Source organism: Drosophila kikkawai, chromosome 3R, assembly GCF_030179895.1.
Source record: "Drosophila kikkawai strain 14028-0561.14 chromosome 3R, DkikHiC1v2, whole genome shotgun sequence".
NCBI classification, from domain to species: domain Eukaryota; kingdom Metazoa; phylum Arthropoda; class Insecta; order Diptera; family Drosophilidae; genus Drosophila; species Drosophila kikkawai.
Window position 1 is genome coordinate 13,709,363 of NC_091731.1, and position 27,464 is coordinate 13,736,826.

The 27,464-nt window shown below is 44.8% G+C and overlaps 4 protein-coding genes and 1 long non-coding RNA gene across 14 annotated transcripts; 3 read left to right on the plus strand and 2 right to left on the minus strand.

Annotated features, from left to right (window-relative positions):
- Nucleotides 1-44: 44 nt before the first annotated feature.
- Nucleotides 45-3,678, plus strand: Spps (Sp1-like factor for pairing sensitive-silencing). The gene has a single exon (XM_017180795.2). It carries the CDS (start codon nucleotides 313-315, stop codon nucleotides 3,268-3,270), a length of 2,958 nt encoding a protein of 985 aa, XP_017036284.1. The 5' UTR covers nucleotides 45-312; the 3' UTR covers nucleotides 3,271-3,678.
- Nucleotides 3,526-7,668, minus strand: cav (caravaggio). Of its 7 annotated transcripts, none has more exons than XM_070287137.1 (3): nucleotides 7,655-7,668; nucleotides 5,027-5,164; nucleotides 3,526-4,959 (listed from the first exon to the last, which is right to left on the minus strand). In XM_070287137.1, exons 2-3 carry the CDS (start codon nucleotides 5,150-5,152, stop codon nucleotides 4,063-4,065), a joined length of 1,023 nt encoding a protein of 340 aa, XP_070143238.1. In that variant the 5' UTR covers nucleotides 5,153-5,164; nucleotides 7,655-7,668; the 3' UTR covers nucleotides 3,526-4,062. The 7 variants fall into 7 exon arrangements, with proteins under 7 accessions (XP_070143238.1, XP_070143236.1, XP_070143237.1 ...); XM_070287135.1 differs by lacking the exon at nucleotides 7,655-7,668 and adding an exon at nucleotides 5,714-5,840; XM_070287136.1 differs by lacking the exon at nucleotides 7,655-7,668 and adding an exon at nucleotides 5,652-5,664.
- On the plus strand, nucleotides 5,417-27,464 carry twin (CCR4-NOT transcription complex subunit 6-like twin). 4 transcript variants are annotated; one of them, XM_070287130.1, is made up of 8 exons: nucleotides 5,417-5,558; nucleotides 6,930-6,961; nucleotides 7,146-7,274; nucleotides 7,346-7,532; nucleotides 7,746-7,921; nucleotides 24,624-24,692; nucleotides 25,605-25,917; nucleotides 25,984-27,464. In XM_070287130.1, the coding sequence occupies exons 2-8, from the start codon at nucleotides 6,955-6,957 to the stop codon at nucleotides 26,759-26,761; spliced, it is 1,659 nt and encodes a 552-aa protein (XP_070143231.1). In that variant the 5' UTR covers nucleotides 5,417-5,558; nucleotides 6,930-6,954; the 3' UTR covers nucleotides 26,762-27,464. The 4 variants fall into 4 exon arrangements, with proteins under 4 accessions (XP_070143231.1, XP_017036288.1, XP_070143232.1 ...); XM_017180799.3 differs by lacking the exon at nucleotides 5,417-5,558 and adding an exon at nucleotides 6,143-6,272; XM_070287131.1 differs by lacking the exons at nucleotides 5,417-5,558; nucleotides 6,930-6,961 and adding an exon at nucleotides 6,143-6,272.
- On the plus strand, nucleotides 9,103-13,807 carry LOC108084549 (uncharacterized). Its single transcript, XM_017180797.3, has one exon. It carries the CDS (start codon nucleotides 9,542-9,544, stop codon nucleotides 11,375-11,377), a length of 1,836 nt encoding a protein of 611 aa, XP_017036286.1. The 5' UTR covers nucleotides 9,103-9,541; the 3' UTR covers nucleotides 11,378-13,807.
- Nucleotides 14,956-16,999, minus strand: LOC138928884 (uncharacterized). Its single transcript, XR_011445293.1, has 3 exons — nucleotides 16,603-16,999; nucleotides 15,978-16,260; nucleotides 14,956-15,600 (listed from the first exon to the last, which is right to left on the minus strand). It is a non-coding gene; the product is annotated as an uncharacterized lncRNA (long non-coding RNA).

Genomic DNA, 27,464 nt, shown 5'->3' on the forward strand with positions numbered 1-27,464 from the left:
ATAAATTGCGCATTGCAACCCTGCCTGGCTCTCACTTCTTCTTCTGCGTTTGTGTTTGTCAAAACAAAATTAAATAAAATCTCGCCTAAATCGGCCGCTGCGCGAATTGTTTAAATAATTCGTGATTCTTCTGTGTTTGTCTGCTATCGTCGCCTCCCGGGCTCCTGTGTATATGTCCCAACTAGTAAGGTTTCCCCTTGAATGCCGCCCAATCGCCGCGGAGCGTTGTGCCTCTGAGGTCCAAATATAAAAAGTGAACATGTTTTGCCCGAGGCACTGGTGACTGCCGAAATCTCTATTAAAAGCGCTGCCATGCTGCAGTACAAGAGTGCCTCCGGAGCGGCCACAACCAGTGCCCCCCAAGCCACGCCCGCGGCGACGAACATTACCGGCAAAGCGGCGGCGTCTTCGAGTGCAGTGTCCAATGTCGCCACCCAAGCCCAGACGGGTGTTCCAGGAGGAGCGCCCACCATGCAGCAGATCATCAACATCCATCAGATGCCGCACCAGTTCACCGGCGGTGGCACTCAGGCGGCCGGAATGCCTCAGAATATGTTCCAGATCGTCCAGCCGATGCCCATGCAAACGGTGAACATCGATGGCCAGGAGGCCATCTTCATACCCAACCTGAACGCACAGCTGGCCACGGCGCAGGCGGTGAATATCAACGGTCAGCAGGCCTTTATCACACCCAGCGGCCAGATCCTGCGCGCGCCCCAGATGGCAGCCGCCAATCCGGCTGCATCCAACTGCATCCAGCTGCAGCAACTAAACGGCCTGGGGCAGGAGCAGACGCAGCTGATCAGCATACCGGGCACGAATATTCAGATACCCGTCACCAATCTCATCCAGCAGCAGCAACAGCAGGTAGTGCAGCAGCAGACCCAGGCAGCGGCGGCGGCAGCGACAGCCTCTGGAGCAGGAGCAGCAGGAGCTGGGGGGGCTAATGGCGCGACAGCTGGCCAGCTGCCTGGAAGCATTACCATTCCGGGCACCAATCTGCAAATCCCAACGTCGGTGGCAGCGGCCAACGGTTTATTGGGAAACATCTCCAACCTGCTGGGCGGTGGCGGGCAATCGATTAAGCTGGAGAATGGCCAGCTGCAGCTGCGTCCGCAACTCGTGCAGTTCCCAGCGCAGGCCGTGCCCCAGCAGCAGCAAACAGTGGCGGTGCAAATACCCGTCCAGGCCGCCGGCGGACAGACCATCTACCAGACGGTTCACGTTCCCGTTCAGGCTGCTGCCACAGCGACCGCGGGCGGAGGACTGCAAAACTTGCTGCAGGCACAATCCCTGCAGATGCCCGCCGCCTCCCAGATGCAGATCATACCGCAGTTTGCCCAAATCGCCCAAATAGTGACTCCCAACGGGCAAATCCAGCAAGTGCAGTTGGCCATGCCATATCCTCAGCTGCCGCCAAATGCCAATATCATACATATCCAGAATCCCCACCAGCAGCAACAACAACAAGTCCAACAGCAGCAGCAGCAACAGCAGCAGGCCCAGCAACAGCAACAGGCTCAACAGCAACAACAAGTCCAGGCGCAACACCAGCAACTCCTGCAGGCTATCAATGAAGCGTCAGCGGGGGGACAGCTGCCTGCCAATCAGCCCATCACCATCACCAATGCCCAAGGCCAGCAACTGACTGTGATTCCTGCCCAGCTCCGGCAGGCGGCACAGCCGGCGACGACACCGACACCCGTACCCACCGTACCCGCGCAGATGCAGCTACCCAATCTGCAGGCCCTGCCCATCCAGAATATCCCCGGATTAGGTCAGGTGCAGATTATTCAGGCCAATCAACTGCCGCCTAATCTGCCGGCCAATTTCCAGCAGGTGCTCACTCAACTACCCATGGCCCAGGCTCAGGCGCAGGTGCAAGGCCATGTGCAGAACGCCCAGGGACAGAGTCAGGGGCAGGTGATGCCCAAGCAGGAGCCGCAGAGTCCCACGCAGATGATAACCAGCATAAAGCAGGAGCCACCGGACACCTTTGGACCCACCACTAACATCACGGCCGGTGTCAATCGCCCGTCGGCTGCCTCAACGCCAAACAACAACACCTCCTCCCCGCAACAGATCAAGTTCCTTCACGCGGAGGGCAACACCCTGTCCAATTTGAGCATACCAGCCTCCATTCAGATCACAGCCCTGCCTCAGCCGGCACCTGCCCCGCCGACGCCCGTTCCTGTGGCGTTGCCCACGCGAAGTAAACCCAACCTGGTGAGCGCTCCCAGCTCACAGATTTCGATTGCCCCGGTGACCGGTGGACAAGTAGTAACTGTTGCCACGCCAGCCAGAGGCGGGGCAGCCAGCATACGGAGCACTAGCAGTGGTGCAACCACAACAATAACAACGCCTGTCCAGAATCTGAATGGTCCAAACATCAGTGCGGCAACTGGAGGTGGAGGTGGTGGTGGTGGTGGCGGCACAGCTGGCAGCGGAGGAGCAGCGGTCCCTGGCGAGCCAAAGCCCCGGCTGAAGCGAGTGGCCTGCACCTGTCCCAACTGCACCGACGGCGAGAAGCATTCGGACAAGAAACGCCAGCACATTTGCCACATCCCTGGCTGCCAGAAAGTGTACGGCAAGACCTCCCACTTACGTGCCCACCTTCGTTGGCACACCGGGGAGCGGCCGTTCGTCTGCTCCTGGGTGTTCTGCGGCAAGCGCTTCACCCGCTCCGATGAGCTGCAGCGCCATCGGCGGACGCACACGGGCGAGAAGCGGTTCCAGTGTCGCGAATGCAACAAAAAGTTCATGCGCAGTGACCACCTGTCTAAGCACATCAAGACGCACTTTAAGAGCCGGACCGGCGTCGAGCTAATTGAGCTGAGCATCAAGCAGGAGGGAAAGAGTTCCAATGCGGCGAAGAGCATCAGCACGATGAGCGGCATTGTGACGATTGAGATTCCGGGCAGCGGTGGAGCGGGCGCCACGGGCAGTGGAGCGTCCAGCGTGGCGGCCACGGTTGCGGGCTCAACTGTGACGCCTGGCGGTGCCACAATCGTTCAACTGCCAGCTGTGGAGGGCAGCACCATCGGTGGCGGCGGCGGTGGCGACAGTTTCAATGAGGATGAAGATGAGGAGGATGATGAGATGACCGAAGAGGACGACGACGAGGAGCTAGACGAAGAGCTGGACGAGGACGAAGACCTCGAGGATCTCGAGGATGAGATGGACGACGGGGAGGAGCCCGAGGCTGACAGCAGCGATGAGACCAAGATGACCATTGCTGTTAGCGAGCCGGGCGAAAACTCGTCCAACTAGCATTCGGAGTCGCTGTTCATGGAACAGTTCCTGTTTGATCACTTCCCATAGCACCCACCGCTAGCGCTACCCCTACCGATCCTGCCACTGCCCGGCCACGTTGTCGCCCCGTGGGACCATGTTTAGAGCTAGTTTCTAACTGTATAGATGTACATAGCGTATTATGTAAAAACGAGCATTTTAAATGTAACTCTGACTCCGTGTACAGTTCCGGTTGCGTATCGTCGTGTCGTCCTAGATTTTAGTAGATGTACATAGTCTAAAATTGAGCCACGTATTGTAGCCTAAGGTTTTATTATTATTAATTTTATCATTTTCTCTACCTTAAGACATGTTTTTAACTAAATTTTTTATATATTTCTTCACATAACGAAAGCACGATCAATAAACAAAAAACTTAAACTTTCATTTCACAAATACATTTTTACTTAAAGCATAGGAAAACTTAATATAGTAACTTCTTAGTATTTTCTTTAAACGAATAGATAAAGAGTTATTACATACCATAGACGAAAACTTAATAGTTAATTCTTCAAAGGAGTGCCTGGCTCTCCACCGAATCCTGGGTAGAGCGGCCACCACCTGGGTGCCAAAGCATTTCTGCACATAACGAAAGCACGATCAATAAACAAACAGCTTCAACTTCAAGTTTACAAATAATAAAAAAGTTATTACTTCTAACATAGGCAATCTTAATATAACAACTTCTTAGTATTTTCTTCAAATGAATGGATAATGAGTTATTACACAACATATAGGAAAACTTAATATAGTAACTTAATAGTTAATTCTTCAAAGGAATGACTCCGAATCCTGGGTAGACGCGGCCACCACCTGGGTACCAAAGCATTCGTAGTCCGTCAAGGGCTCTGGCTCCGTGTTTTGTGAAGGCAGAATAGTCCGCATTGAAAGGCTCTCAGAGTTGATATCGTTTGCCAATTCCATCCAATCGAGGGAATGTACATTCCTCTCTGCCACGGCAGTGGGTGGCTCGGCTCTGACATCTGAATTATCCACTTCATCCTGGTCGCCAATGCCCATACACTGCTCCCTTTCGAAGTCTGACAAGGGTTTCCGGTCTGGCGATTGGATGACTGGCGGGATTAATTGGGCGATAGTACTCTCATCCGACTGGGACTGCGATTGGGATTCCAAAAAGACTAGACCAGACTCGGTGCAAATGGGAGGCAGGCTGGCAGGCGGTTGGACGCCTGGCGGGAGAAATTGGGCCATGATACTCTCATCCGACTGGGACTGTAATTGGGATTCCAACGTAGCTCGATCAGACTCGATGAAAAGAAGAGGCATATTCTCGGATTCCGAATCCGAGCTGCTACTACTCGAGATGTTTATAGACGATTCACTGCTCTCGTCTAGGCCGTTTGATCGGCGCCAGATCTTTACCCGCACAATATTGTCTTTTTTGGTTTGAGCGGCGGCGATTGCCTTGTATCTCTCAATTTCCTGATCCGTATACAGTGGGAACATCCTTCTTTTATATGCCTTTACGAACATTCGGTTCACAAAGCTCTCGGACTTGTTCTCCAGGCGCTTCTTCTTGTCGAACCGCTGCTTGACGTCCCACACAAAGTTCATTTTGTGCATATTCACCCGTACTTTGGTGGTCTCGCACAGCATCCGCTTTTCCTCCGGAGTGAACTCGCGCTGCATGTCGTTCACTGTGATTTTCTGTGTGTAAGTAAATCAGTAAATCAGTAATTCCAAAAAAAAAAATAAAACCAAAAAGGGCGCTTACTGCTTTGTTGTACATGGTCATCACAGCGTCCCTATTCGAGTCGTCGGTATTAGCCAAAACCATCTGCTCCTCTTCTTTAAGGTACTTCACAAGATGAAACGACAAAGCAGTTCTGGCCATTTCCATAAAGCACTGGCACTAATTAATAAGAATAAATAATATTAATTGTTATATTCTTCCTTTTCGCGGCCAAGCCAATTGCCGATAACTGTGATTATCGATAGGTCGCACAAGTGGCATTTATCGGCTTTTCAGCTATTTTGCTATTTTTTCAGCCGATTTTGCCAGCCCTGAAAGCGAAATTTCGCGATTAATAGCCGATAGTCAGCGAGTTGGCATTTCGCGTAAGCAGAACAAGCACAAAAGAGAAATGGAAAACGAAGGAAAGCGGAGAACGAGAGTTTACACATAGCTGCAGCAGCGGAGCACAAATTCGCAAAACCATCAAACAATTTAGCAAATAGATCGCGATTGAAGCATAGTTAACATCAGAAAGAGCGTTGACGAAAAAAAGTGGCTAGCAAAGCAAACAGTACGAAATCTACGTGTTTTTATTTTAACCCCGCTCCTCTGTGACCGTCTGTGCGTGCTTGTGTGTGTATGTGTGTGAGTGCGATTGGCGTACGTGTGTGGGTGGGCGCTTGTTTTGTTTTGACTAAAAGCACATTCAGTCGAATTCGGATATACCTGGCAATTTATTTCAAAATCAAGCCACAGCAGAGATTCCCAAATAGCACCGAATTCGGCTGTAAATTACTCAGCACCCGTGATACGCATCCACTGATAAACCGAGTGGCAACTCCGCGGCCCACCATGTATACAAAAACAAGAAACAACGATGAAAACGAGTCGCGCGATAAATAAATGGAAAGCGGAGCGGAGAGGCGCAGCAGAAGAAAGAGCGCCCCAAAACGAGTAGGGGAATAGCAGGAGAATCGTTCTGTTTCGACAAACAGACACAGAAAACAAAAAGGCCCCGAAAACAAAACGGCGTTAGAAAATCCCAAAAATTTGCAGTGTGTCGGACAGTCGGCTTCACTACAACAAAACGCATTGGTCAATAACGATTGCGGATTACCTTTATTTTCTCGAAATTATTGAGTAATTTACGTGCAGATAGCAGAGAGAGAGACAGAGCGCGTGAAGGAGGAGAGGCGGCAAGTTAATTTGAATCTGAGTGCGGTGACTTCCTGCCAAAAGTGAACTGAGCTGATCGGAACTGACTCCCAGGGTTAAGCTCAGCCAGGTAATACCAGGTGTTGCCCAGCGACCGGCCGAATGCCCTATATTGTCCAATATGCGATATCCGCCAACGCATTTGCTGCTCTTCTTCTTTAGCCCGCCCACGCCATTCGCCAAATCGCTCTCCTTTTCTAACTGTATCGGACTCTGCGTGTGTGTGCTTCGTCTGTTTTCTTTTTTCGCGTGTGTGTTTGTATGTTGTGTGCTTGCACTTTGCGCGCGCTTGCAAAAAGTCCTTTTCGGTTGCATCTAACCCTTCAATGGCAAAATTTATATTTCGTTTGTTTTATGTTGTTTAATTTTTGAAATATGAATCAGAGAACTGAGCCCTGAGATGTCTTTTCCTAGTTTTTAGTTTGGCTTATAAGCAGAAATTTTTAAAAACCGGAAGATCCTTTAACGGATTTCTCAAAATTACTAGCTTAATTTTGTAATAAAACATGTTCCGTTTAATATAAATACAATATTTTGCGATTTAATTTTGGTATGTTTTGAATTTTCACATAAAACAAACTGTTCACTTTATTCCATTTGAAGGGTTAGTTATGATTTGTTTTACGACCTTTGACCCAAAAAACCCCAAAAACCTCCAACCAACCATCCACGTTTGTTTACTAATATGAATAATAATAATTGAAACCACTTTATTAATATTTTGCAGAGACGCTTATCATCAGGCGGTTATTATGAAAGGTTATGATTTGATTCCAATTCTCCTAACTATATACTTACATATATAAGCTAAAGACTAAGCGAGGTTTCGTCTCCTAACATGAGCCCTAACTTCCTTAAAACAATCAAGCTTTTAGTCCGATCATCTATCTCCCTCTCACTATGTACAGTTGTACTAATAATAACTGTTTTATATCCTGAACAGGCAATCACTATAAGATGTCTCGTAACAAAGACAAATACGACAGCGCCAATCGGAGACAGCAGATCTTTCTGTCGCAGGAGGACATAGCCGCTGGAAAGAAGACGAATTGGAGCGGTCTGGAGATTACTGGTGAGTTTCTTCTAACCATAAACCGATTGCCAAGATCCTTGATTAATTTATGCCCCTTTTCTTTTGTGCAGGCTGCGTACGGAACATTAGTCCGTCGTTGTGGGAGTTCGAGCACCTGACCGCGCTTTATCTAAACGACAACCAGCTGTTACGATTGCCCGCCGATGTGGGTATGCTCATCAGCCTAAGGACCTTGGATCTGTCCGGCAATAAGCTGAGGAGCCTTCCCGCCGAGCTTGGCGAACTCATCCAGCTTCGGTGAGTTTTCGGTGCCTATTGCCGGTAACGTAGTTACGTCTGGTCGAGATTTGTTTAAAAGCATATAAAATACGTGTTTAATGCGTTTTAGAACTTCATAACATCGCCTTATATTCAATTACCAATTGTCTAGACGTAACCCCGCTAATGACCACTGCGATTATATTCAAGCTTTTCACACTCGCCCCCACTCCATCGATGTCTTCTTTTTAGGGAACTGCTGCTGAACAACAACTTTCTGCGCGTGCTGCCTTACGAGATCGGCAAGCTGTTCCACCTCGTCATACTGGGACTCATGGGCAATCCGCTGCAAAAGGAGTTCATGAACATCTACAACGAGCCGAATGGCACGCAAAAACTGCTCACTTACATGCTGGACAACTTGTCATGTGAGTACCACCCCCCGCCAATATATATTGCCTCCTGTGTGTTTGTGCTTGTGCGTAAGCATCTCCTGTGTGTATGTGTGTGCGCCAGTGTGGAGTAAAAAGGAAAGCACGCGAAAAAGGCTTCCGAAAAGAGAAAGTTAACGTTGGTTGCGCTCGGGAACGTTAACTGTGATATGGGTATTGGGCTCCGGGTTGGGGTCCCTCGATTTACTGGGACTTTATCGGGATTGCACAAATTTTCTTTGACGTATCCTAACACAGTAGGCCGAAAAATCACAAAATACGTGGGGTGAAACTGATAAATTTAGTTTTTTTTTGAGGTTTAAAATTAGGCTTTTCATTTTTTTACAAAAATGGGAATGGGAAATTAAGTTTCTCAAGATATTATGAATTTCATTCAATTTGTATTCTAAGTTCTGATGGGTATAGGATATAGTTAAACAATTTATAGCCATTTAAAAAATATAAAATATATAAAAATATAAAGAATTTTCACGGTTTTCTTGAATTTTTTACGTGATGTACATTTGTTCGATTTTAAATGATCAATCTACAGAAATCATTAAATTTAAATTTAAAACTTAAAGAGATAAAAATAAATAAAACTGCTAAGACATAGGTTTCAAAACAAGGTCAAGACCTTACAATTAGGATATTTTGTATAGGTTTAATTTTGTTGTGGCCGACTATACATTAACATAAAAGATTTGTATATGTTTAAGTATTAAATTGCTTATCAACTCTAAAAAATGTTGTTAGAACATATCTTCGATTTGTTTTCAAAACCCTAAGAAAACCCGTTAATGCAGATTTCAGCCTTAGTAGTTATTCAGTCTTTAGGCTATTATTAAAAGTTAATGGTGTTTCCCAGGCTTATCCAGTCTGAAAACCAGTCGCTGCAGAGACATAATTAAAGTTCAAACTCACGGCTGCCGATTAATGCCAAAAAAACATAATGTGCAGAGGCAACAATTAAAAATATTTAATTGAATGCAACAATTACAATTACAACAATTGGCAGCGGCGGTCGAAAGAACGGCTCGACCTCGACATGCAAAGCTTCTCATCGCGGAGAGCGAACGATCGAAAGACTGAGTGTGAGAGAGAGCCGGCTTAGCTTTCGTGAGAGAGCATAACGGCTTTTACTGTTAGCCGGGCCAAGCTGTCGATCGCAGCAGCAGCTGACTTCAGTCTGCCGCTCGCTTGGCTACAAGGCGGACGCACTAGCTCCGGTTCTGCTCTCCAGCCGCTTTCCAAGTCACGAAACCCGTTCGCGACCGTCGCTCTCGATTCCGCCTCGATTCGGATTCGGACTCGAACTCGTATTCCGTTCGCGCATGCGCCGCCACCTCTGAGTACTCGGAGTGCCGCAGAGTGTGTTGTTTCGTAACTCGTGTCCCAGTTTCGCTTCGGCGTTCGCTTTTCATTTCGTTGCGCTGGAGTCGCCGCCGCTCGCTTGTTGGCCAACCGAAATGCATCATTGAGTCAAGTAGCCAAAGCCCAGAGCCCTGCAAAGCCCACAAAGCCAACCGATTTAAGCGGCCAAGTGATGTGCAATCGACTCGATCCGCCGACAGGATTCAGTTTGGGATTAAGACAACAGCAGCCACCGGCCGGAGCATGAGATCGCATGTGTCCGTTTACAGGGCACCAGACACTGCACCTCCACCACAACCAGCATCTAACTACGCTCCGCTCCGATACCATCACCACCATCAGCCGCCACCGCCGCAGCCGCATCATCCGCTGAGCCATTGGCCTGGAGTCCAGCCAGCAGCACCAACGCCGACTCTTTCGCAACCTCCGGCCTACAGACTACACCATGGTCATCCGCCACCCAGCTGGTCGGCAGCACCTGTGGCAGCCACTGCAGCCCAACCAGTTGGCTACGGCGGCGTGGTCAACCAGCAGCGGATTAACGAATGCGCCGGCATACCGCTCATCTCGAATGCCTCCACTCACTTGTCGCCTGCCCAGCGCCAGCGGCTGTTGAGAAAATCTGCCCCCAAATCGCCGCAAGCGTGGCCCCCGGGCGGAGCCTCCATGTCCCAGCTGGCGGTGCACGCCCAGGGAATGCCCCTGCTTCAGCAGAATGGAAAGCAACATCATCAGCAGCAGCAACAGCAGCATCACCACCATCAGCACCACCCGCATCCGCATCCCGGGCCGCCCAACTGGAGTGCCTATCAGGCTATGGCCAGTCCCAGCTTTAAGCTTGCGGACAAATCCCGAGTTCTGCGCTACCAAAACTCTGCACCGCCGGTGCTTAGTAGCAGCAGCAGTAGCCAAGAGAAGCCACAAAATAGTGTTGCCAGCTGCCAGGATCAGACCAACCCATCGGAGACCTGTTTGCCGAGGATTATCAAGCCGCGAAAGCGACGCAAGAAGGATCGCAAGCCGGGCAATGGATTGCTACTCAAGATGGAGTCGGATATGCAGCCCAAGATTACCAACCAGAGCGAGGCCTATTTGTTGGGAGGAGGAGCAGTAGGATCCTATCACTTGCAGTCCGGGATACTGCAGCACGATCACACGCATGGCGTTTGTTTCTGTCGCGATTGCGATCCGCTTCGCTCTCTGTGGGACTACCCGCTCCGGCGATCCCTTTCGGATGCCTCGTCCAGCGAACAGGGAGGCAGCAGCAGCAAGGAGTCCTCCACCTCCACTTCCTCCACCTCGTCGACGCATAGCTCGGACAGCGACAGCTCAATCTGCAGCCAGAGCTTGCCCAGCTCGACGTCTTTGGCCTTGCAGGAGGAGACCACGGAGGAGTTTGCACCCATCACCGGGGACAGCAGTCGGGCGGATATAGTGGGCGTGATCGGATCCCAGCGGAGCCACCCAAGTGCGGTAACCACGCCCTCGCAGTGCCTGAGCGATGACTCCGGGTACGGCGACATCCTGAGTGGGATCAACATAGCCAACGATCTGTTTGGCAATTGCTTCAGAGGCGGGAAGCTGGGCAACGCCTCCTCCTCCTCGATATCCGCCCAGGCGGAGACCCTGCTGGACGAGAGTCTCAATGAGATATCACGCAAGCTGATCGAGACTTGCAATGCGGCCGATCAGGCGGTGCTGGGATCTGGATCGGGATCGGGAGCAGCGAGCGACAGCGGGTTGGATAGCGCTGGCAGCCACAACTGCGATTCGGGTCTCGTCTTTAACTTTGAGCGTTTGAATCTGACGGATGTGACGCCCACAGCCTTGGATTTTCTGGTGGATTTCAACAACAACAACAACAATACCAGCAGCACCAAGAACTGCAGCTCCGGCAGCAACAACTGCCTGGGCTTGGTGTGGCGTGGAGGAAGGCAACCAAATGCTAGCGGAGGTGGCAGCCACGATGACAGCCAAGTGGCAGCTGCCAAACTGGGCCCAGACAGCCGGGCCACACCCGCCAGGCTGATACTGGGCACGGTGGGTAAGCTGAAGCCAGCGTTTTCCACCATCTCGTGACGACGACGACAATGGAAAATCAAATCAAAATCGAAGAAGAATGAAAAAGAGCCGAGTCCCTGCGCGTGGGCGGATTTTGATTGGAAAATTTGAGTCTACCGAAAGCACTTGGGAGTTTCTACCAAAAGCAATAACCAAACCTGAGCCCAAGTTGCATAATCCCAGCGAAGCGAATGAAGAAAGAAGAAAACCCATTAAATGGGTACAAAGCACATGTGAGAAGATCATCACATCATCATCATCAACTCAGTCGCCGCTACGATCACCGAACAGCGAACTGCGATCAACGATCATCGAAGCGAAAAACAAAAGGCCAACGAGTTGACCAAATGGGCCCAGGCAGGCAAGCAGGCGGATGGATGGAAGCGATCCCAACTAAATGGGAAACTTATGAAGACAGGCCGGGACTGGGGACTGAGGACTGGAAACCTTGTACATACCACATACACACTCCGACTCCGATTCCGTCTACGAATCCCACTTCCACTTCAACTTTCACTTTCACTGCGCGCGTCACCGGCGGCGTTTTGTATTTCTGTATTTTTAAGGCACATTTTTCTTTTCTTTTTCTTTTTGCCAAAGACCACAACGGATGCGGAGGAGGAATAAGTGGAGATAGGGGTTACGGGGAAGGGTGCGACTCTTATGCAGATTTTGTGGCGCAAAAAGAAGAAGAAACTGTAGAAATCGTGTGGAGATCACATGCGAACCATGCGAACCTATAACTATACCTATGCCTATATCTATGTATCTCTATCTACCCTACACATACATTTAATTGCCGTTGTTATTTGTGCATTAACGTAATCCCTCCCATAGGGCCAGGAGAAACAGAAACCTACCTAAGGGTCTTGGGACTTGGCTTGTCCATGTGTTAGCTTGTATCTTTCGAGTTTAAGCAACGTTCCTACATGTTAGTTGTGTGTATTTTTATATAGTTTTTGGGTTCTCCTTAACGTTATCTGGTTTAGTCGGTGTGGTTTTTTACTTAGTCCGTAATCGAAGCGCTACAACGTGAACTTTTATAGCTGATAAGTTTGGCTAGGGTCTAAGATAACCTTAGGAACACATAGAAAGGATCTCTGGTGGTTTTATTAGAGTCTTAAATTGTCTGTTACAAAATTGAAATTATTATGTGCAATGCGTTTCAGAACTGAACTCAAGTCGAGCCTTTAAATCTTTGTTGAGGCAGAAGTAAAGTGAATAATCGGATATAGATAAAGTCATTCTGAAACGCATTGCAGCAGAGAACTAAAAACTCCTATCTTTCCCCTAGAATATTCGTCAGTTAATAGTAAGAGTTAGGCATTCATTCTCACTCTGATACATGGGGTTATATCTATCGTGTTATGTTTTCGAATTATGATACTCATTGCGCCTAAAACAGCCAAAGGAGGGAAGCAAAATCTGGTGCACAATTAATTCCAACTGAGATGATCGCCAAGCATAAAATCTAAATCTGAAAATCGAGAGCAGCCCTAGTTACCTGCTTAGCTGTTGTGTTGGAGAGTTGGCGAGTAAAAGTTTTCGCCTTTTTTCTCTTTTCTTTTTAATTAAAAGAAACTCACGAACAACGCGCGCACAGAAATTGCTTGAAGTTTTCCGCTCTGCTCGACTCTGGCTCAGCCTGGCTTGGCTTGGCTTGGCTGGTATCGTGTGGTGGCTCAGAGTCTTGGTCTCAGCATCTTGGCATCAACATTTTCTGCCATTGCTGCTGTGGAAAATGTCACAGATTTTCTATTGGCAGCAGGTTCCGGCAGTCAGGCAGGCTGGCAGTTTGTGTTACTATTCCCCAGATAGAAATTACCACTCAAAGTTAATTTATTTAATTAATATATATTTTCACTAGATCGTATTGTTGTGTGCTCTCTCGTATAGTGTAAGCATATCGTTTTTGCACAAATAACAATAAATATAGTCTATAAAGCTCCCCCCATCGTTTGTAACCCACACACACCATACACACATGCACACCAAACACAATATGGCCAACTTATTTATTTTGATTAAGCCCGAACGAGAACTCAATAAAAAGTGTAAACAAAAATGTCAAACAAAAAGAACTTGATTGCTGTTTTGATAGCCCCAAAATGAAAACCATACACACACTGGGTATACATATGTATATTGTTGAAAAGGCCCACAACTCGCATCTTCTAATGAGGCACGTTTGAGCCGACTTTGAGCCGGAAAAGCAAACAGAACGTAGGCCCAAAAGCACTCGGAACCTAACCGAACTGAACCCCTCGGATACCCCGGATACCTCCGATCCCTTTGAATGCACTACTCGAAAATGAACTTTCCAAACATTAGCCGGGGCTCTTAAATCGCTGCTGCACCGAGATTTCAAATAGCAAAAGCCAAGTGGGAACCTCTGCTGGCTGACCACCTTTCACCTGGATGAATCTTCTGGTGGTTGCTTCTGGTTTGCCGGCTTTCGCAAAAAGATTAACCGCTGTCATAACCGTAACCGGCAAATTAATTTCTGGGCATTTTGTGCCCGTCATTAGGCTAATTAATGTCTCCATTTTAGGGCCTCATTTTGATGTTCAAGTCGGAGCTGGGGTTCTGAGCGAGGTCTAACTGCTTGTTAAGTTGCCTTCTCTAAAGACGCCAGTTTTCCGGCTCGATTTCAGCTCTGCTCTGCTCTTCTTTCTCAACAACAGCAAAGCTCTGGAGGTCCGAACTCGGACCACTCCGGACCCGGACAGCGGACGAGAGGAGCGTTCGACGTTGAGTGGGTCAGTGGACAATTGGGTCATTTGCAACACTGTTTGCGCCATCAGCCATCACAGCTAGCACCACCGGGGAGCAACAACAACGGTGGCTAATGTGTTTTGGCTACGTCAATAAATGCGTCGCGTTGTTGTTCTCGCTGCCTCGTTGTTGCTGCAGCCATAGACCATAGATATTGCCGCTGGCCAACGAAGCGGGCCATCTTTCTTAGCGTCGTCTTCCAACATGCCAGCCTTTTTTTTCTCTCTTTTCCTTCTAGCGTCTGAAATTTAATTGTTTTTCCTCACCTTCCCTCGCTGCTGCGGGTATTCCAAATTTGTCGTTCTATTTGTGGCGTTTTTGCGGCGGAAATTAATGTTCAAGTTGAAGTTTACTTAAGATTTGTATTATTTGTTGTATAATTTTATTTATTTTGTGTATAAAATTGCAGTATATGTTGAACTTTTGTAATCATCAAGATCCTGGCAACATTGTCTTTATTTGGTTGTTGTGCAACATGTTCCTTGCAACCTTGTTCCTTCATCTGCCTTCAGCAGTGTTTAATTTAGGTATTTCATAAATTTTAGCTTATTTAGACCACTAGCCCGTAAAGTTTAGGTACCGGCTATTTCACAGTCGGTCGATTGAAGCTTTCCTTCTTGTTTTCAAATCGATCTGCGTAAGACTTATTAAAAAGAAACACTTAAGAATTAATTTGGTATCAAGTATGTCTAAACTATATACGTTTTTAATACAATTTGTTGTTGTTTTCTTACAATTTGTTGACACGTGAATACCCTTATATATATATATGTATGAATATATATATATAAGGGTATTCACGTGTCAACAAATTGTAAGAAAACTTTGCTGGGTTAGTGTCCCCTTTTTTGTCCCTAACGAATTGGTCATGCTACTTTTCCAGTAGACTTTTCTTTGGCTAGAAATTAGCATTTCGCCATGAAATTGAAAGTTTCATTTTCCAATTAACTTGGCCAGTTCAGTGGGCCACACACACCAGCGCCATCACCAGCACCGGCAGTAGTTCATCATCATCGTCGTCGTCGTCCGTCTGCGTTGCCCAAGTTCCTATCTCAACTTCCTCTGTACACAGACCCAAAAAAAAGCGGTTAATCCGAATAAAGGCCAAATGTCTACGAAAAAGGTTACGCAAAATGTCAAACAGTTAAGAATCCAACTTCCTAACGGCCACAAATGTCATTATTACATTTATTTTCCACTTTTAATGCCGTCTACTCGTTCGCTGGGTCGTCTTACTTGGTTTTTTTTTCTCTTTATTTTTCGTGTTGTTGATTTTCTTTTCAGCCATTCTCGTGCTGACTCGAATTTAGATTTTCACAGACAATCGCCGGGTTGCTACTTGTCTGGGCCATTAGCTGTAGTGTATCACACTATTCATGAGATGAAGGGCCTCCGTCTCAGCTTTTTGAATAGCTTCAGTGGCAGAAAATGGGAGTTCATGTTGAGCAATGTGTAAATTTGATTGTCTGTGAAGATAGAAGATACAGAAGGAGAATTCATTAAAGTTTTTGTTCCCCTCTCTTCCTCTCTTTTGCTGGAGATTTCGGTCTAATTCCTTCCCAAAATTATTTATTTAATACAACAATGATTTTGATGTTTCTATTAAGTAAACACCTTGACGATTTACTGGCCAAGTTCTAGAAAGCCAGTCATAACTTGCTTTGGTTATTTAACGCTCAGTTGATGCAAAAACTTAGTTAGGTCAGGCCTACAGAACTGCATATACATATGCAACGCAATTTAGCTTTTTACGATGCCTTTAGAAGATTATCAAACTTGATTAGGTCACATGTTACGAGAGTGGTCAGTCGGTTATTAGAACTTCGAGCTGGTCCCATCTTACCTATCCACAAGATCTCGCATTGCGTGGCTGCAGCCTCAAATGACGAAATCTTTTGCTGGACGGGAGGCGGGGTCCTAATGTCGCTTGTGACGTAAACTTCTTCGGAAAGAAAGAAGCTGCACCATCGCTGATCACTCGGACCCATAAATCAAGTGGACGGAGTGCAGCCAAAGGGCTGTGGCTGGCCGTGTTAACGCTTATGGCATTTGTGAGCGGCTTGTGCTGTCGTTGTAACCTATTATACCCTATCAGAGTGGAGTATATCTTGTTCATGATGAGGAATCTGTAAAAGATGTAGATGGGCATTTAATGGTGAGAGTCACTGTGCAGTAACAGGAAAATTGGCTACTTTCCACACAATATATTTTTTTGTTCATAAGAACTCTTAGAAATTGTTGTATTATACACTTCTATGGTCTTATTCAGACGTTTGCAACGCAGTAAAAGAGTCATTTCCGAACCTTTAAAGTATATTTTTAATGAGCATCAACAGCCAAATCGACCTAGACCGTTTGAAATCTGAATGAAATAACCCACATCGGACCAATAAATCATATAAAAACAATATTAAATTCGATACATTTTTAAGGGCATTTAAATTCTAAGGTTATATACTGGACCTTACCATAGTGTTGTAGCTTATTCTTCTGCCTTTTTTTGTCCGCTCACGAAATGAGCACAACATGAATTAATTTTTTTTGTCTGTTTCTGGCTTTTTTCTGTTGGCCACTCCGTAGCACACAGAGTGCCCACCGTTGTCTGTACAAATTTTGTGGCTCTATGTAGGTTTATAACTCGACTCGTCTGGGCTTTATTGTTATTGCCGCTTTTCTGCCTGATGACGACGTTTTTTTGTTGTTGTGTGTGTGTGCTGCATACGACGATGCTGCTGCTGCTGTTACCTAATCGTTTAATTGGCTTAAGTCAGTTGATCTCTTTCCCGCCTCTGGTCGCCCCTCTTCTCATTTTTCGGCTTTTACTTAATTTAATTTTTATGACAACACTTTGTGCTTTGTAATGCATTTTGAACGCATCGCGGCGCATTGATTCCCACAACGTTTGCCGATTTAGTGGAGCATGCCGAATTCAAGAGTGGAAAGAGGAAGTGCGGTGAAAAGGTTCAAAGTTCACGACTATACTGATACCCTGTAAAAGTTGTAAAACCTTTATAGACGCCTTGTAAATAATATGTACAGAAGAGAACTTGAACCAAAAGGATGTCCCGTTTAAATTGAAATTAAATATTAGTCATCCGAAATTTTGTTATATCTTTCTACGATCTTGTCAAAGAAGATCAATAATATTGATATACTGTTCCTTACACGATCTATGTCATTATTCTATTGCTAGCCTCACTCTAGATTCAACCTATTTTCAGCTAGAACTCATTTGGAATTCTATTGCAATACAGCTCCAAACCAAAGCCACTTTTGTTCTTAAGACTTTTTTCTCTCTATCATTGTCCTTTTATTAATGACAATATATTATAGACTATATAACATATCTGCAATTTGTCTTGTTTATTAATATATAAAGAACTGATAGATTATTAAATTTATATTCGTTTTTTTTGGATATTGAGATCAATTAAAAACTTGACAAAAACAATAAATTATTACTGTGTACACTCGTGCAATTTTAACTGTAATAAAGTCTACTGGTTTGGGGATTCATTTTCAAAGTAGATCCCTTTTGGCCCAATATACCCGACTTTCGCCTCCATTTAAGTATCGCTGAGGATGACAAAACGGCCACAAACGGCCAAAAAATATTAAAAAAAAAAAAAAAAACTGAAATGGTTTATTTATATAGCAAAACCGGTATTTATAACTGCAATTGGGAGTGAAGAAGCGGCCGACGCGATGATGATGATGATATTAGTGCCAAAAATGATAATAGTGAGGGCAACAGCAACAAAAACAGCTGACGATTTGGAGCTCCACCTCGTTTGTCCGCCTTTGTGAATGTTAACTGTTATTTCGGTTACGAAATGTGAACTTTTTTTTTTTTGGCTTTATACTCGTATTATTTTGTGCTTTGTCATGGCACAGCTTTTTCCGTTTTTATTTTCGTTGCTTGTTGCTTGGCTGATTCGTTGGTTTTTTTTGTGTGTGCCTTTTGTGGAGTAATTCGCATAATTGGCCCATATTTCTTATAAATATGCAACAGAAATCGGAAATGTTTTCGTCTCGTCTCGCCTTTATTATTGTTTTAAATGCGGAAGTGCACTTACAGCCTGTTTTCTTTTCGTTTTCGTTTTTGATTCATTTTTCGTTTTTTTTTTTTCTCTTTCTGTATTTTTGGGGCTGACTGGAGCTTATCAAGGTTGTTGTTGCGTAAAAGGAAGTGCAAATGGTTAGAAAGTTTTATGGCCAGGGAACTGCACTGGGGAAAAAAGTATTTCCTGCTTCCAAGTTCTTAATTTAAAAAAGGTTGAAAACTATTCAAAAAATGCAGCTCAAAAAATGAATGCGCTACATAGGTAAAAAGTTTAAAATGTATAATTTATTAGTTCCTCAAAAAGTGAAACTTGAATAATTCCAAATTCGCCAAAAGTGATCGTTAAAAGAAAAAAACAGCGCACAGTTATAACCGAATATGTCCAATTGATAAAAACGAAACTCAAGAGAAAACATTTTTGGGCCTTTTTTTAGCTGCTTAAAATTTAGGGAATATTATGATTAAACATATAAATATTTACAAAATTTCACTTTTAGCTATTTAATTTGTCAAATAATTTTTTCAATTTCATAATGTTAGTTATGCTGATTTAGAAGACATTAAGAAGTGTTTTAATGCGTTCAAACTTAGTTTGACTTTATTTATTTATTTTAATCTTAAGAACTAACTTTAGACTCTAAAGTTTAGAGAGTAAAATTACTCATTCATGCCATCGCTTTTTGATTCCCTTTGTGCGAGTATGGAGCTTGGCCTACCTGGAGGGATAATTTCTTTCGGGCTGGGGCTTGGCTGGTCGCCCCTTGGTTGGTTACTTGGATGGATGGCCCATTACAGGCTGCGTCAATGTCAGCAGGCGGCAGGCAGAAGGCAGTAGGCAGTTGTCTCGTCGCCGCTTTCCATCTGCGGGAGAGAGAAAGTACCCACTGCGACGGACGCGAGTGCGCGCAAAGATTTAAAAGTGGATCAGCGAAAGAAAAATAAACGTAACCAAGCAGCGTGCGGCATTGTTGGCCGATCGCGTGAGCTTGCCCCTGCCGCCTCCAACGAAGATGCTGCCAATGCCTGCCTGCCTGACTGGTAGCCTGCACCCGGAAAAAATAAAGTGAGCAGTATCTTGTATCTTGATTTTAACAAAATTCTATTGCCAATCAAACTGTGTTTAAGAAAAAAAAAATCAGGAGATTTAATAGAAGAATTAAGGCAACGACAGATGAATATAATGCTCCCAGATACTATTAATCTTTCGCTGCCAAAAAATTAACGATAATTTAGTGACGTCTTTAACTAATTCAACAAATTTTCTTAAAAACCAAAGGATTAAATAAATATCACTGGATTTCTGGTCTATAGTTTTAAGAATTAGTTAAGTTTTTTCTGCGTGTTAATACTACATACATATGTATGTATATAACTCCGTGGAAAGAAAAGCCCACGCCACTGTCTGCAACTCCAACTCCAACTTCGACTGTCGATGGTATGTACCGGTGGCGCTGGGATGTTTGGTGCTCCATCGATGCCGGAGCTGCCTCGGCTGTTGCCACTCGTCATTCGCTCGCCTGTGCATAATCACTGTGCGCGCACATTTTCAATTGATTTTCCATGTGACGCAGCACAATTGGAGTCTTTTGAATATATATGGCGCTCACGATCAGCAGCGATATCGGTGTGTGGAGCCACTGCAAGAAATGCATCGGCAAATGCTGTCCAACTGGTTTCCCATACGCAGACACATCCATATATCCATATGCATATACATGGATCCCACAGTTTCGGGTAAAACTCTAGAGATTTTAAGGTGATTTCCCTTTGCCAAGAAAGTACCGAAAAGATAAAAACAACATAGTAAAAGTGAAAAGAAAGCAAAACTGAAATTAATTGTTAGAATAAGGATATTAATTAAAATTAATTGAAAGAAAAGATTTCTTAAAAAAGTTGCAACTAAAACGTTATTTTAATTGAATAATTCTTAAATGTAATTATTATTATTATTATTTCTTTTTAACAAAAAAACCGCACTATGCCTAATTATTGTATTAAAACTTGGCGTAGTGCATAAATGTTGCTGGAAACATGCTGTTTCCATAGTAGAATTATACAAGGTAGTCCAGTCGGAAAAAATAAGCCCTAGTTCGACTCATCAAAGTGTGCGTGAGACGGGTATAGTCTCAAAGTATGAGTGAAATGTCAATAGTATGTGTGTTAAACACACTATGTTTATAAGATTGTACACGTTTTTCGCCGAAATTCACATTTAGGTGTTCTTATCAATTTGGCTTTAACGTTTGTGCCACAAAAATTGCAGTAAGACATTTTATTTTATTTTTTTATTAGCTCAGATTGACAGGAATAAAATTTTGCACACAATCTACTCAACCCATTGAGTTTATCTCAATGAATAAACATGAGCTGTCAAAATAAGCCCTAAAATTCAAACATTTGGGACCAGACTGGACTACCTTGTATAATTCTACTATGGCTGTTTCTAGATTAATGTTCCTGGAAAAATGTTGAGCAACACTTATTGGTACTGGCAACAAATAGATGTTGCATAGGCTCTCCCAAGTACAAAAACCTTTGGTTACCCATTGTTCCTTACATAATATGAAAACTGAAATCTAACGTGGCAAAATTTACAAGAAAAATGTTGCCAGACGAATTTCGTTGGATTTTATTATTAGAAATAACTAAATTTTTAAATTAGTATAATTTTTAGTTGTTTCATATAATTTTTTTGTTCTAATACTTTGGCCGCATCTGTCTCGGATTGGTTTTATTTGGGATGTGTGTGTGTGTAGCGCCTGAAGTGCACCTTAAATTGTCTTTCATTATTATGATTTTAATGCCAGATTGTCTTAAGTGGAGGCATCGCATCGACGGTGACGACGATGGCAATGGCGACCAAAGTGGACTGACAGGCAATACCAGTCAACGCGGCCAGAAAACAGAAAACAGCAACCTGCAACTTGCAACTTGCGATTGCAGCTGAACGCCATTGAACATTGGCAATCAATCGTTGTTGTTGTTGCTGTTGGTAGGAAAAAACTGGTGCAAATGAAACAAGTTATCTAATTGCTGTGCTCGAAGAAGTGTGGCAAGTGGCGAGTTGACTTTTGTTTTCTATTCGGAGCAAGCCTCCACTCCACTCTGCACTCCTCGATCTTCAGGCGTGTTGTGCATACGAAATTGTTGGCCAACACCAACACCGACACACACGCTCACACCAAACAGGCCCCCTCTGCATTGGCCTGGCCTCTTGGCGTTTTTAATCGCACCAAATTTCAATTTGAATTTCACTTTCTTTTTCGATACGCTCACTTGGGTTTTTGCCTTTCGAACTTTTGTTTGTTGTCTTGTGTCTCTGCGAGTTGTTTTTTTCTTTTTTTTTTATATATATTTTTTGTTTCTTCTTTTTGCTATCGCTATTGTATTTCATTTCGTTTCTTTTTGTTTTCAAATGCAACATCTAGCAAGCAGCGACCATGAAATCTTTTGGATAGAAAGGGGTTTCTAGTGGTGCCCCCGAGGAGGGACGTGAACCGAAATTCAAGAGAAAGGGGAAGGGGCTATAATCTGGCCATCATCTGGGTAGTGGGAGGCACATAGGCACGACATGGCGTGACATCGGGAATATTGAACCATCATCCACAATGGTACAACTTTGACTTAACCGTGTCAAGAGAGAGTAAACATAATTAATATGCATCCATTAGGCCATAAATAATCTTGATTGTGTGCTGGTGGATATTTACAGATGATTGATGTTGAGAGTAGAGTAGAATTGAGGCAAGGATCGGGAGATTAAAAAAATATACATATTTAGAGAAATCTTTAGATGCTTTAAGACAAATTAAACAAAATATTTAGCCTAGCTAAAAGTAGACCTGCAGCCGGCTAGACCTTGAGTTATTACAAGAAGCCCTTTTCTTTCTATTCTATTTCTATTTATTTAGGTGTCAAAATTATACAATCAAATACTATACTCAAAGAAACCCTATTAATGCCATAAGAAATAAGTTTGCTGATTCTGGTATATATTTTTAAAATAGGTTTTCTATCCTTTCTTCTATTATTCTTATAATTTAACTTAAATTTGGCTATTTTTTAGTAGTCAACTTTCCATTCAACTTCCCTGTGAACTAACCACAAACTCCACAATCCATATCTTCTTGCCACCTCCTTCGGTACACTCGAAAGTGTGGCACGCTTCGCTGGCTGAACAAATTTGTTTTAAAATTTCGTTGATCGCTTTGTTTTCCCAAAGTGTTTGATGTGTGTGTCGTCTTTTGTTACACACCTGTCCAATGGGGTAATCACTCACAAATTCGGTGAAATTATTTACCAGGCGGCAGCCCACTCAACGGATGGGAGTTTGGAGTGGATGCGTGGGCGTACTCAATTGGGTAAAAGTTTCATAATTCACCATTACCTCTTTTAACTGCGCCCCGAACACCTTTAACCTACACTTTAACAGTGGGCAACTAAACCCACAGAAAGCTTGCCAATTTTATTTATTATTAAAATAAATAAATACAATTTTAAATAAAATAAAACTAGTAATATTCTAAAATGTTAAAACTTAAATAGGAATTTTAACTGGCAGAATATACACGTTTTTGTCGATATTTTTGTAGGCAAAATTTGATTAAAATCGATTATTTTTCTGGTTTCACAGCGATATTGCAGAAGAGATGTACATATACCATTAAAATTAAAACGATTCTATGATTGTTTAATTTGCTATTTTTTGTTTGTTAGTGTAGCACTGACATATCTCCTCCATCGCCAACCCCCGCGACTTATAAATGAGGTGGGGGTAGGGTGCTATTTGCCCACAATAGTTGGCATTGAGTTCGTTGTCGAAGTCTTTTTGTCTGTTTTGTAATTCTCGCACTTTAGTTATTACCTACACTCACCCACACACACATACACGTTACGTTGATCTTCTTTCCATCCTTTTACTGTTGCTTTGCATGTTGCGGTGACTCAGTTTCTGTTGCGTCTATGCGATTTTTGTTGCACTCGTGCCAATTAAATAACCATTTTGCATAATTAAAGAGCAACGAGAGAGTGGTAATAGTCGGAGTGGGTCCTAAAAACGAATTGTACAATTAAAATGCAATCAAAGCTGTGTTAATGTAGTCATTAAAAAGGCTGTCAGCAAAAAAAAAAAATCCAAATAAAAACGAAACAAAACAGCAACAACCGAAAACAAAACAAGGCGCAGACAGCAAAAGCAGCAACATCAACGACAGCAACAACAAAATTATGAACAAAAATCACAAAATTTATTAAAAAGTGAAAGTTTTTAGCCGACGACGGTGCCCATCCGTCCGTTTGCACAAAATTACCAGAGGGAAAAAGAAATGCAAAAACAATCAACAAGTCTGCGAGGCAAAACAAAACAAATCAGCAGAAGACCCGCGGAGAGCGCTGCGTTGTGAGCGGAGAGAGCCAGAAGAGAGGGTGAGGGCTAGAAGAGAGAGTGACAAGAGAGCAAGCACAGCTGGGAGAGAGCTTCGTCTCGTCCCGTAGAAGTCGCCAAAAAGAGCGGAAAGAGTGGAAAATTCAAATTCACGCTGTGGCGCCAAGTCGCCTCTCTGCGGAAATATGTTGTTGTAAGCAGGCTGGAAAGCTACCAACACAACGGCTGCCAATCCGATGAACGGCGGGGGGGTGGCTCGGAAGATCTTCCACCAGCACCAGCACCCACACCCCCATCCGTACCAGCATTATCGCTCGAACTTGCTGCCGTCCCTGCTCCCAAGTCCGTACATGCACTTGCACCCGCAGTTCCTGCCCAATTCGTCGCTTTCGGGCCAGCAGCAGTGTCGCACGTTCTACTCCCAGACGTCTCAAGTCAACCGCAGCTCTGTCTGCGCACCCGGGCCCGTTGCCAATTGGAGGAGTCCGTGTGCCCGTAAGTGGTTATCTCGCCACAAGTGATGGTAAGGTACTCTTACAGGTACTGGGGTGCATGAAAGGTACATATGCGAGTAAGCGCTTCCATAGCAGAAGATTCTGGCTTACATTTTTTTGTAATGCCCAATTTAACTTACATTTAAATGCTATCTGTGCTTGTACCCACATAACCGCAATCGCTGCTGGACTGCACTGGTCTTTGGCAAATGCAAAAGCCGGAGCAGCACCTGACCGCCTGGTGGTGCTATCGCGGTGGGGCAAGCCAAAGGCGGAAGCGATTTGATTGCTTGTGCATGTCACTTTCACCGCTTGCAAACTTTGAGGGGAGTAGTACGGGTGAATCGGGGGTAAAAGTGGTTGTGGGAGAACGTGGATGGATGGATGGAGCCATCGCAGTGTGTCACTGGGCTATAGGAGATTATACCCGACTCTCAGTATGTGTATGTGTGTGCGTGTGTATGTGACTTTGTGTGTTCCAAGTGATAATTTCATAATCTCTCGCCTCCACTCGACTAATGCTAACCGTGACTTCTTTTCTCTTTGCAGTTACCGTCAATCCACCGCCCCAGAGGCCCTGGCTGCCACTGGCCAAGCCCAACAAAACGCGACCAGCCTGTAAGTTGTAATTAAGACTCTTAATGGCTCCACCGAGCGGTCAGCAACAAGAATTTTCTATTAGCCATTTGTACTTGTGCCCCAGTTGGCTTGACAAGCTAATCCCATTTTACTTCCATCGATAAGTGATTGGCAGACATATGTATTTACATATGCGAGAGCTTTAGTTTGTGAATATTAATATTAAAGACCTTTTTCAGTAATAATGTTTTCTATCATTATTTACAAAATCGAAATAATCGTTCTTAATAATCGATTGCAGGGAGTTTTAGTTATTTTTTAATATAAATTTTAATGATTTAATTATTCTGTATACCCATGCAGGGCAATATATATTTTTTTTTTTGATCAGCATAAACGGGCGAGTCTTTCTGGATATTTTATCTCTTTAACATTTGATAAAATAAAATTCGAAAAAAATTGTATAAAAAGATTTTATTTCTTTAGATTTTTCGACCCCATAAATCATGTATGTTTTTGATCAGCATCAGTATGCTGATTTATTGGCCTATTAAAAACTTATATATAAAAGTTTTCCTAATTTAAATTAATACATTTCTGACTTAGATATGATTCGATGTCATGATTCTATGGCAAACTAGAAGGTTATACAAAATTCGGCTGCCCGAAGTTAGTTTTTCTTTGTTGTTTAATTAAACATTCAGTAACCGAAACAATTGATCCGTGTAATTGGAAATATGTTAATTTAAAAGATCTATATAATTAATAATCATATTCTTTTATTTTTTTTTTAATACTTTGAGTAATGAAAACCAAAGTATGCAAATAAGAAAAAATATAAAAAATGAAGGAGCTATGGAAAATCGAATATTATCGACAGTAGCCCTTAAAAATATATCGTTTTCCCAATGAAAAACGACAGATATTAAACTCATTTTTGTTCCTCTTCAGGCATTTTTACGGTTATGTGCTATAATGTACTCTGCGACAAGTACGCGACGCGACAGATGTACGGATACTGTCCATCGTGGGCGCTGTGCTGGGAGTATCGGAAAAAGTCCATCATCGACGAGATTCGCCACTACGCGGCGGACATCATTAGTCTGCAGGAGATCGAGACGGAACAGTTCTATCACTTTTTCCTGCCGGAGCTCAAGAACGATGGATATGAGGGCATTTTCTCGCCCAAGTCGCGAGCCAAGACCATGTCTGAGGTGGAGCGGAAGTATGTCGACGGCTGTGCGATATTCTTCAGGGCGTCAAAGTAAGTGAACACATAAATTAGAAAATTAGAAGTGGAACTAACACCAGATGTTTTCTTCCTATGCAGGTTCACGCTGATCAAAGAGCACCTGATCGAGTTTAACCAGCTGGCGATGGCCAATGCCGAGGGCTCCGACAACATGCTGAACCGCGTGATGCCCAAGGACAACATAGGCCTGGCTGCCTTGCTGAAGGTGAAGGAGAACGCCTGGGAACCGATGTCCGAGGTGACGCAGATCTCGCAGCCGCTGCTCGTATGCACGGCGCATATTCACTGGGACCCCGAGTTCTGTGACGTCAAGCTCATCCAGACGATGATGCTGAGCAATGAGCTGAAGACGATCATCGACGAGGCGAGCCACAGCTTCCGGCCCGGGCACAAGAACGACTCGAATGCCGTCCAGCTGCTGTTGTGCGGCGACTTCAACTCGCTGCCTGACTCGGGCGTGGTTGAGTTCCTCGGCAAGGGCCGCGTTTCCATGGACCACTTGGACTTTAAGGACATGGGCTACAAGTCCTGCCTGCAGCGGTTGCTCTCGAACGACACCAACGAGTTCACGCACTCGTTCAAGCTGGCCTCCGCCTACAGCGAGGACATCATGCCGCACACCAACTACACGTTCGACTTTAAGGGCATCATCGACTACATCTTCTATACGAAGACGGGCATGGTGCCGCTGGGCCTGCTTGGACCCGTCTCCAACGACTGGCTGCGCGAAAACAAGGTGGTGGGCTGCCCCCATCCGCACATACCCTCTGATCACTTCCCACTCCTCGTCGAGCTGGAGCTGATGCATACGGCCAGCCAGCAGGCGCCCCCCAACGGGCTGATCAATCGCCGGTAGCAATAGAATCGGCGCGGCAGACCCACTACCAGCAACAGTACCACCAGCACCACCACCCTGATGACGACGACGACGACGACGGCGCCGGCGTCCGCTCGGACACCGGTCGCCAGCGGTGGGGGGAGCGGCGGCAGTGGGCCTGGAACTGGGAGCGGGAGTGGGAGTGGAAGCGGAAGCGGCGGCAGCATAGGAGGCCTCATGATACCGGGCGGCTACAGGGGACGCAGCTGCAGCAATAGCGGAAGCCAGCGTCTGGCTGCCGCACTCGGACCGGCGAGAAAGACGGCCAATCCTACCCAGTCGCCGGCGGACAAACAGGCAGCCGCAACGCATCCCTCTCCCAACTGACGTGGCGCTCTGCTCGCATCAAGATTCAGTTTTAGAGTTAGATACGATTTCGAACCCCCACCCACGGCCCCCCCGAGACCATTTACCAAGCAAAACATCCCAAACAACCATTGTCCCCCTCAGAACCCTAAGTTATAAGCTGACGACGTTGTGGAGGCTTCGCTGCTTTGTGCGCTGGATCGCAAAGTGCGTACACCGATGCAACCACCATTCATTCGCTAGGATCGTAATCGTAATAGGAAGGAATATATCATTTACTTGCTGCACTCATTCTTCCGCGCTTCTTCTCATTTTAATTTTATCAACTTTACGTTTTCATCGAATAATAAATCCGTACATATACCTATGATCTACA